The 10,445-nt window shown below is 36.7% G+C and overlaps 2 protein-coding genes across 2 annotated transcripts; both read left to right on the top strand.

The window, feature by feature from the left end:
- The first annotated feature begins 385 nt into the window (after positions 1-385).
- Positions 386-3,733, top strand: noi (splicing factor 3a subunit 3 noi). Its single transcript, XM_028309118.1, has 12 exons — positions 386-456; positions 539-658; positions 918-965; positions 1,112-1,270; positions 1,344-1,416; positions 1,626-1,717; positions 1,787-2,008; positions 2,125-2,285; positions 2,363-2,491; positions 2,738-2,930; positions 3,245-3,446; positions 3,526-3,733. Exons 2-12 carry the CDS (start codon positions 563-565, stop codon positions 3,657-3,659), a joined length of 1,509 nt encoding a protein of 502 aa, XP_028164919.1. The 5' UTR covers positions 386-456; positions 539-562; the 3' UTR covers positions 3,660-3,733.
- Positions 3,734-4,356: 623 nt separating this feature from the next.
- LOC114356031 (WD repeat-containing protein 36) lies at positions 4,357-9,233 on the top strand. Its single transcript, XM_028309115.1, has 8 exons — positions 4,357-5,440; positions 5,523-5,692; positions 6,033-6,272; positions 6,500-6,682; positions 6,859-7,054; positions 7,755-7,833; positions 8,063-8,225; positions 8,514-9,233. Exons 1-8 carry the CDS (start codon positions 4,497-4,499, stop codon positions 9,212-9,214), a joined length of 2,676 nt encoding a protein of 891 aa, XP_028164916.1. The 5' UTR covers positions 4,357-4,496; the 3' UTR covers positions 9,215-9,233.
- The last annotated feature ends 1,212 nt before the right edge of the window (positions 9,234-10,445 follow it).

Raw genomic sequence — 10,445 nt, 5'->3', positions numbered from 1 at the left:
TTCAAATATTAATTATGTATTTGTTTAACTTCTGATTTGGTTAGTGAATTGGCTATTTCGAAGAATTTACAAGGAGATTTAAATCAGAAGATAGCAATACTACAGTTCACACTAAAAAGAGAGGTAGGGCCGCAGAGAGCGAGATAGATATAAGTAGGTATTTGACTCAAGTTTTTGTTCCAACTCTGCCCTCCATTTTTATCTTTAGCTTCATGATTTGCAATGCATGAAGCTTCCGTATTGTTTCGATTTATATAATTTACCACAGATATGGATTAGTGTAATTTACTGAAATTACATTATCTTGGGATAATTTTCCAATTTGACACATTCGAATTTGACAATGACAGACAAACGGTAAAATAACAGTATTGTTTTTTGCGTCGACGCTCGACGAGACGCGTTTTCCGCGACGCGAAGTTTTACTTTGTTATGATTGATTTGCAATATAATTAGGTACATTCCATGCCTTTAGATTCATAAGACATACTTTGCTCACAGGCACAATAATCTTATTTCCTATTTGTGAATTTGATAGTGCTTGGTCTCAAAAACTTCCATAATGGAGACAATTTTGGAGCAGCAAAGAAGTTATCATGAAGAAAGAGAACGTACTATGGATGCTATGGTCAAGGAAATACTGCATAAAAAAACTGGAGTAAGTAGAAAACAGTCGAGCACTTCATTCTTTGTTTCAACAATATTTTTAGTGCTAAAATATTTTGCAGTATTTTTAGGTTAAGTCACAATAAGGTATCTCTAATATTGGGACGTGTAAAAGCGCTTTTTTAAAGCCTATTTGCAAAAATAAATGAATTTTATGAATTTTAATTTTTAATTTTATAATTTGGTTAACCGTATATAATTCTCATGTGCAATGTGTTGGGCTTGTCTTAATTTGTGTCTTGTGTTTACAGCACCGAGAAACAATTAATGCTGATCATCGTCTGAAAAATTTGCATGATGTGAGTACCTACTTTTGATCCTTAGTAGCATTACATTGGTTTATTACGAAAATCGTAAACGAACTTAAGTTGCTGACATAGCCTGACGATTAGCAAACTCCTGTTTAACTTTTTATTTAATAAGTCCTTATAACTTCATGTTTCAGCGTTACATTGAATCAACTATCAGGCTTAAAGAGCTGTACGAAGATAAGGATGGCTTACGGAAAGAGGAAATTGCTGCATTATCTGGGCCTAATGAGTTTCAAGAATTCTATGCCAGACTCAAGCAAATCAAAGAATTTCATAGGAAACACCCCAACGAGGTGAGCACTTTTATTTATTTAAAATCTTTATTGTTGTTTTTAAAGTTTGTTAAATAATTTGTGTGCATTTCAGATTTGTGTGCCAATGTCTGTAGAGTTTGAAGAGTTGGCAAAGATCAGGGAGAATCCTGCTGAAGATTTCACAAGTATGTGTAATTCTGATTTAATAGTCTTACTAGTTCAGTTATAGTGTTTTTATTCAATTAATTTCATTACCAAATAATGTTTTTCTTCAATTAGTTGCTATAATTAAATCATAATAGTCATTTTAAGCCATTACTTGTTAAAGTTTCTTGATTACTTATCTTGTTTCCTACAATAGAGAAATTTAAACAAGTTGCAATTCTGCTTTCAGCTCCTGTAGAGTTTACAGATGAAGAAGGGTATGGTAAATACCTTGATTTACATGAGTGCTATGAAAAATACATAAACTTGAAAGGCATTGAGGTAAGATCCTTTTTTAATAGTCATATTTTAAAATAATCTAGATTTATCTAAACATTTTATTATTTTCAGAAAGTGGATTACATCACATACCTGAGTATATTTGACCACCTCTTTGACATTCCCCGTGAACGCAAAAACAGTGAATATAGAAACTACATTCGAGCATTATTGACATATCTGAAGGATTTTGTCAGTCGAGTGAAGCCTTTGTTGGATCAAGCTCAAGAGATGGCGACTGCTCATCAGGAGTTTGTCAAGCAATGGGAGGCTGGCTCATTCCCTGGTTGGCCAGTAAGTATAGACGAATATGTATCTTGGTAGATGCTATAGATATTATATTCCCTTAAAACCCTTGATTTTTTTAAAGATCTGTCTGGTGAATCTTATGTAATATTATTATTTTTCAGAAAGAAACTGGCGGTGCTTTGACTAATGTTGGTGCCCATTTGGACCTTTCAGCCTTTTCTTCATGGGAGGAATTGGCTTCCTTGGGGTTGGACAGATTGAAATCTGCCTTGATGGCCCTTGGGCTTAAATGTGGAGGCACTTTGGAAGAAAGAGCGCAAAGGTAACTAGCAAACTTTTACTCTTTAACTGAATTTTATTCTTACAAATATTTCAAGTGCTGCATTTTCTTATTTTAAGGTTGTTCAGTACAAAGGGACAAACTGCCCTGGATAAGTCATTGGTTGCTAAGAAGGGAGGGAACAAAGCTAAGGCTTCAACTCAGCAGAGGCACAAAGATATTGCTGCTATTGAAGCTCAAGTGTACAGGTAAGTTTAAGCTACAATTTCACTGCAACATTACATTTACAGAAGAATTTTAATTTATGAACTTGTTACAAAAAAAAAAAAATCATTAAAAACTATTTTATTTTTCGGTTGCTTTTTTTATGGTGTTAAGTGAGATGACTTTAAGTTTCTGACGATCTCAGAGTCCGGTCCGTATCAGAATACATTGCTCAAAACTGGAAAGCAATGAGAAACAGTACCTATTACAGTAATTATGTCTTCATTTAGATTCGCGGGCGTAGTAAGCGGCACGCGCTCATCGACCATAGAGAACGTAACCCGTCGGGCTGCGCGCGCGGCGGGCGAGAGGCGTGACGACAGCGGCGACGAGAGCGACGCGTCTGCCGCTCCCGATATAGACTCTGATGACGACGAGGTCCCCTATAACCCTAAGAACCTGCCGCTGGGCTGGGACGGCAAGGTCAGTGACCATAGACGACAAACTTAGTTTAAACTTTAAGATGATTCCCTGCTCGGTAAATCGACTCACGAAGGTTAAAGTTGGCAGTGGCTGGATGAAACAATCGCAAGATCATTTTAAGGCGCTCCAAGTTGAGAGTTACGTTCAAAAGTAGATTGCCATTGGATAAAATGATGATAATAAAGACACATAGACATTGGCGACCGAAACGAATGATAATAATACATATTTCAATTCAATAATCGCACCTTACCTAGCAGAATAAGTTAAATGATAATTTTCGGGAAATCCTTACAATTTATTTCTTTTTCCAGCCTATACCATACTGGCTGTACAAGCTCCACGGCCTGAACATCAGCTACACCTGCGAGATTTGCGGTAACTACACGTATAAGGGCCCTAAAGCTTTCCAGCGCCACTTCGCCGAATGGAGACACGCCCACGGCATGCGATGCCTCGGCATACCCAACACCGCACATTTTGCGAATGTTACTCAAATTGAGGATGCCCTTGCTTGTAAGTATAAAAAAATGAAAGCACAAGCAAACTTTTTCCTTTTTTATGAAAATGATCTAAACTTTTTTTTTGTTTTCAGTATGGGAGAAAATCAAGCACCAAAAAGAAAATGAGCGGTTTGTCGCCGAGAATGATGAAGAGTTTGAGGATTCTCAAGGAAATGTAGTGAATCGGAAGACGTACGAAGATTTAAAACGTCAAGGACTTTTGTAATTTTTAAGATAGGTAGTTGAAGTATTTTGAATAGTCAAATCTTATCTGCATTGAATAAAAGGGATATTCAATAAGTGTTGTTTTTGTGACTTGGCTGTATTACATACTGTATATACTAATATTATAAAATTGCGAAAGTTTGTATGGATGTCTGGATGTCAACATGTTTGTTACTCTTTCACGCAAAAACTACTGAACGGATTTCGATGAAACTACAGTATCATTGTTTATAACCCAGAATAACATAGGCTATAATTTATGACGATCTGTGACAAACTAAATACCACACGGGTGAAGCCGCTGGCAAAAGCTAGTAAATCAAGTAAGTTAGTGATAGAACAGGTCGTAGCTGATGAGAGATTAGAATCTTCGACTGCGAATTGCTAATGCAATGGTTAATTAAGTCAAAAACGTTATTTTTCATTAAAATTACTGTTGTTTTTTAAAGCATCAAATAATTGATTCGGACCACACACAAGCAACAGTCGCAACAGTGGACTTATTGTAGTCCTATTTTGTCTTTTTAATGTTGTAACTCGTCTCCTTCCTTACTAGTCTCACTTGAAACTTGAAAATGGCACAAATCAAGTTGGCCTCGACGTGTATTGCCAACATCAAAAAAGAAGTAGAACAGTGACAGCCATAGAGAAAAGTAATACATAGGGTGACAGCGTGGTGACAGCTGTCACTGCTGTCAGTCAAAAAATACCATGCTGTCAATGTCAAAAGACCGAGACATGCTGTGTTGTTGTTCAATTTTAAACAAGTTATTTTAACTTAAACTACGATTATTTACATGTTTTGGTGATATAAAATCTATTTACAATTAAAGGCAATATGTCTGAGATATCAAGCAGTCGAGTTTTTACCGGCTGTCGAGTGCTAGGTTATGTTAGCACACATGTGCCTTGTGTTGTGAGATTCGTCAAAAGAAGAGGCGAAACTCTGCTTTGTACGAGTGTTGGGAAGTGGTTTCATACGTATGGCTGTGATAAGTTCCGTCTGCTCAGTGTAAGCGGCGAGCACCCCGGCCCTATAACTTGTATGAGCGGAGATAACTACCATGTTTACACTGCCAGTGAGAACGATATCTTCGCTTGGCGGAGAGGCTGCGAGCTCAAGCACGTATACAAAGGCCATAATGCGCCCGTGCACATCATCCTACCATTTGGATCCCACATAATCTCAGTTGACAGAGAAAATGTCCTAAAAATATTCGACATCAAAGACGAATCGCAGTTTTTAGAGTTGACGTTTGATATCAACCAGTTCAAAATCACCACGATGTGCCACCCGCCAACGTATCTCAATAAAATCTTGCTTGGAAGTAAGCAGGGCCAGTTACAGCTGTGGAATATTCGCACTTCTCAACTGGTGTATACTTTTAAAGGATGGAAGTCCGCTGTGACTGTTATACAGCCTGCTCCTGCAGTTGATGTTGTGGCGATAGCATTAGCGAAGGGACAAATCATTTTGCACAATTTGCGTTATGATCAAACTGTTGTGGAATTTACACATACTTGGGGAAAAGTCACCAGTTTATCATTTAGGCTTGATGGAGCCCCAGTTATGGTGACAGGTAGTTCTAAGGGTCACATAGTGATGTGGGACTTGGAGGAGAAGCGAGTGCTGTCCCAAATACAGTCTGCGCATTCTGCAAGGATATCAGGCTTGCAGTGTTTGATGTCTGAGCCTTTAATGGTGACCAACTCTCAAGACAATTCTTTGAAGATGTGGATATTTGACATGCCTGATGGAGGAGCTAGGCTATTAAAAAGAAGGTAACAAAAACACAAAAATAGAAATAAGTAAAACCTTTTACTTTTAATTTTATGCCATTAAATTTTTTTAATATATTTTTAGGGAAGGTCATTCTTTACCACCAACATTAGTAAGGCATTGTGAACCAACCGGACAGAATCTGCTGGTAGCAGGAAGAGACAGGACCCTACACATTATGAACACAGTCACTGAGACATTCAACAAGAGTATGGGCAAAGCTACACATGGTAAAAAACCAACAAAGAAGAAAAGTAAGTAACCAAACATACTTATAAAAATAATTTTATTCAATAGAAATTTATTACTCTTCTTCCTTTCTTTTTAACTTTTTTCTCATATTGGACCTGGCATATTCTTGTTATATTATTTTCCATTTCTGATATTTGAAAGACATGCTATAAACATTAAAATTAAATAGAAATGGACTTCGTTTTCAAAAAATATTTGATAATTGATACACAAACAATGATGATTATAAATAAAAAATATGGTAGTTTTAGACTTCACTGGCCTTTTATAAAGTCGTTTTTTAGCCATACTTTCTAAAAAGTTATTATGTGCTTAGAATGTAATGTTAAATTTCTATTTCAGAAACAACTAAGGTAGAAAAGCAGCTGCTTCTGCCACCTATCTCAAAGCTGTCTTCTTGCATGCAGAGAGACAAACAATGGGACAGTATAGCAACACTTCATGAAGGGTGGTATTTGGCCACAACTTGGTCTTACAACAAGATCCGAATGGGGGAGCATAAGTTGTATCCTCGGGACTTTACTAAAGGAGTTGAGGCCACTTGCCTTACTGTATCCCACTGTGGAAATTTTGTTATTATTGGTAAGTTATTATGTTGAGTTAATTTGTTTTACCTAGATGACACAGATAAAAGATTACTAAAAGTAACTTTTTTTTAAAGAACAGTATACAATGTATTTAAAACATGACCCTTAAAATTTAATGATGTAAAAGTTTTTAAACTATTCTCCAGATTAGGAATGAAGTAGAATCACCTTTATTTCTTTTACTATTATCTATGTATGATAATTTTATTTTCTATTTGCTAGGCTATGCCAATGGACAAGTGCACAAGTATAACATGCAGTCTGGTTTGTACCGTGGGTTTTATGGCAAGGAAGATAAAAACGCTCACAAAGGGGCAATCAGAGGAGTAGAGACAGACTTATGCAATGCCAGAGTTATTACTGCAGGAGCTGATGACAAGCTGAAGTTTTGGAGGTTTAAAACAGGTAATTTTTAAATACTTGTGAAGAACAGAGTAGTTAACCTAGTAATGAGCGCATATGACGTTTTAAAATACCCCCTAATTATGACGATGTAAACAATACAAATAAACAAGTATGTCACTAAACTTTTTGTCCCACTGTCAGCATGAAGCACTATAAATATGTATCTTTTCTTTTAGAAACCACTCCATACCATGTCCTAAGGCTAGAAGAATCAGTGAGCATGACCAAATGCCACAGGGACAGTGGCCTTCTGGCCTTAGCCAATGAAGATTTCTCAATCACCATTGTTGATATCGACACAATGACTGTGGTGAGGAAGTTTGAAGGACATGCTGGGAAGATTAATGACATCGATTTTGACTCTCAGAGCAGGTATGTTTTGCAAACAATTTTTTTTGTGTTTTCTATGTGTTTTATTGCCGCGGCGTCTCTCGTCTGTTCTATAACTTGGTATCGCATGAAGCACGGAACTATCTTAATTTTATCTGAACTGAATAGTTGAATGGGTTTTGAATTATTGACAACTAACCCTTTACTTAGGTACTTTATGAAAGTTTCTAGAAATATGGTTAACGGTAACCATAGGCGCAGCTTAAATAGTCGTGACTACATTACAAATCTGAGTTTAGAAATACAAACTATCTTTGTATGCAGTGCACATCACGACTTTGTTGTAGCTAAAACTTAATTTTCAGTCATTTAAATTGTATTCCCCCCAAGTTATAATTGCGTAAGTAAAGTTTAACGAAACACCTTTACAACACGTACGCGAGCATCCAAGCGTGCATTCGTGCGTGCACGAACGTGCACAAACTAAATTCGTTTGCGCCGAGTGTTGTCCTAAGTCAACACGACAGAGCCCTCTCCATAGATTGGTTTCAGCTAATACAGCCCCGATCAAAGCAATGTTTGTTTTGGTTTAAGTGAAATTAATTGAAATAGCACTTGTGTTTTGGGCGGTAAAAATAGTTACATGGATTTTGAGTTCAATACACCAGCTAATAACGCTGAATTTAGAAAGGCTACTATTTAGTTTTTCTTGTGTTCTTCTACTTTTTTTTTGTTTTTGTAGATGGTTGATCAGCACTGCTATGGATTGCACTGTTTGTACGTGGGATATTCCGAGCGCTCAACTAGTGGACATTTTCAACGTAAGTTTGTTAGACATAATTACGATTTGTTCTAAAACTTAGGTGTTAGATGACCGGCGAGAAAAAAAATGCCGCGTGATTCTAGATTTTGATTCTTTTATCGTTAATGAAGTTTTTCAATTAATGATTATGGTCTTCAAAGATTTTTTATGCGTATTTATTTATTTATTTAAAGGCACACAGTATGACGTCGTTTATTTGCAATCTCTTATATTGTGAAAAATTGTAGGTGGAAAAGCCTTGCACATCTTTGAGCATGTCCCCAACCGGGGATTACCTGGCGACCACTCACGTCGGAGAGCTTGGAGTCTTCCTGTGGGCCAACAGATTGCTGTACGAAAGAGTGTTCTTGAAACCCATCGATACAAGTACTATGCAAGTCCCTAAATTGAGTAAGTGTTGCATTCTTTTAGTTTCTTTTGTAAACGATATTTTTGTTATTTTATGACTGCATTTTATTTGCAAACTGGACTAAGTATACGTTTCAGTTACATTTTTATACAGCAAAAGGTCGCAATCGCACCTGATGTTAAGTGTAGATGCAGGGCGTTACGTGCCTGCCCAGTAAATGTTTACTCTTGTCTTGATTGAAGAGGCCCAGATCACAACATATTATAAGATGCAGTGACGTACTTTCGCCTCTACAAGCAATCGTTTTATAGCGTTAATATTTCTTTCAGAATTACCCAACACCGCTCCAGAAAAGCCCGACATAGAAGACATAGGAATCATAGACATCGGTGAAGAACCCGAATACAAATCTCCCGACCAAATTAGTTCTGAATTAATCACCTTATCCGACCAGCCTACATCGAGGTGGCTAAACCTTCTCCATTTGGACATCGTCAAAAGAAGAAACAAACCAAAAACACCCTTAACCGTCCCGAAATCAGCGCCATTCTTCCTCCCCACGATACCGAGTTTAGAATTAGAATTCGATTTAGACAAAGATAGCGAAGGAAAAGAGACCAAACTGCTAATACCCGATTCTTTATCTACTCTGTCGGTGTTCGCGAAGAAATTAGTGAGTTGCGACGATGACGACAGCTACAGCGAATGCATAGACAAACTAAAATCTATGGCTCCCTCGTCTATAGAAGCCGAAGTTGCCAGTATGTCGCCAGACGTCGGCGGGTCGGTTGACGTCATGAAACATTATCTCCAAATGCTGAACGTTATGTTGAGGAGCAACAAAGACTTTGAATTGGCACAGTCCTATTTAAGTTTGTTTTTGAAGTCGCACACGAAAGTTGTCGCCGAGAACCAAGAACTCAGAAACGTGCTCGAGTCGACTGAGGAAACCGCAACGCAAGCGTGGCAGAAATTACAAAACCACCTGATGTACAATATTTGTGTCGTGAAAGCATTAAGAGATATGTAATAAAGTTATTTAAGTTATACGTTATGTCTTTTATTACATTTTTGCACACATGTCTTAAATTCCGCATCTAATAGAATAAAAGCTGTAGTAGGTAATAGTAGGAAACTAAATCCTATAATTTATTTTTAAAAACAACTTTTATGCCAGCAAGAATTAGGTATTCTGTTTTAAACTAAACCTAGTCAAATTTATTATCTGTGCTAGAACTATTAAATACACACTTAACATACTTGTACACGTAACATACTTTTTCAATTATGTATGTATAAATGAATTAAGTAGTAATACGAATTACTATTTCATTCATATCGCATTTCATTCACGATTTCAACAGTAAAAGGTTCAAGACGATCGCAAGACATAAGACTTTATACGAGTATCAAGCAAGGGAACGAAGCACATTTTTCCCAAGGGTTATACAGTATTTTATAAAAAGAATAAACCCCTACGTTATTGTCGGCAGCGGTCTCCACAATAGAGTATAATAGATGATTCTCTGTTGTTGAGCATCGAAGAGATAGGTTTTTATGAAAGTCGATGCAAATAATGCCCGTTATTTCGCAATATCTGAGCTGAGAACATCTAAAAGGGTCTTCATGTACATAACATAAGATACTGCGGTGCAGACTGAGGTTACTCGTGACCCGACTGACTTCGATGCCGTAATACGTCAGGTGAAGGTCAGCTGAACAATTAAATAATAGCTAGACCTAAATTCTGGAAGTAAACTACGCAGAATTAAGGGTTTTAATAAAGTTCATTACCCGACTGAGCGACTTTATACAGGGTGATTTCACTCGATTATTTCTAAACTATACAAGATATCAAAAAAATTGTTACTGATCCCGAAAGTGCATCATGAGCTCTATCAAACGGTATAAATAAATAGGTTACATAATAAACTGGATCTATGTATACGAAAATTCAATGTTTGATGAGTGTTATAGTTTTTAGTCAGTTTTTATTTTTTGTTTCGCCAACCTTGCTTTTAAAAATAACTAGGTAAGTACATCAAAAAGCCAGCCAAGTTTGTGTACTACGAAAATGGTCTACTCAATTAAGAGCTTTTTCAGCGTACTTTCAGGACTTTGTGTAACTAGACTTTGTACACATACTTTACTTAGTATTTCGAGGTATAAGAGGCTTGGTGACGAATAAAAATGCAAATAAAGTTCTCTATTTAGATTAGAGCTCTCTTATTTAGTTATCTATTCTCTTTACATTAAAAAAG

This window comes from Ostrinia furnacalis, unplaced genomic scaffold (assembly GCF_004193835.3).
Source record: "Ostrinia furnacalis isolate ACB-3 unplaced genomic scaffold, ASM419383v2 OfSCF2609, whole genome shotgun sequence".
NCBI lineage: Eukaryota > Metazoa > Arthropoda > Insecta > Lepidoptera > Crambidae > Ostrinia > Ostrinia furnacalis.
Note: the sequence above shows the minus strand (reverse complement) of the source record. Positions and strands in the feature narration are given on the sequence as shown.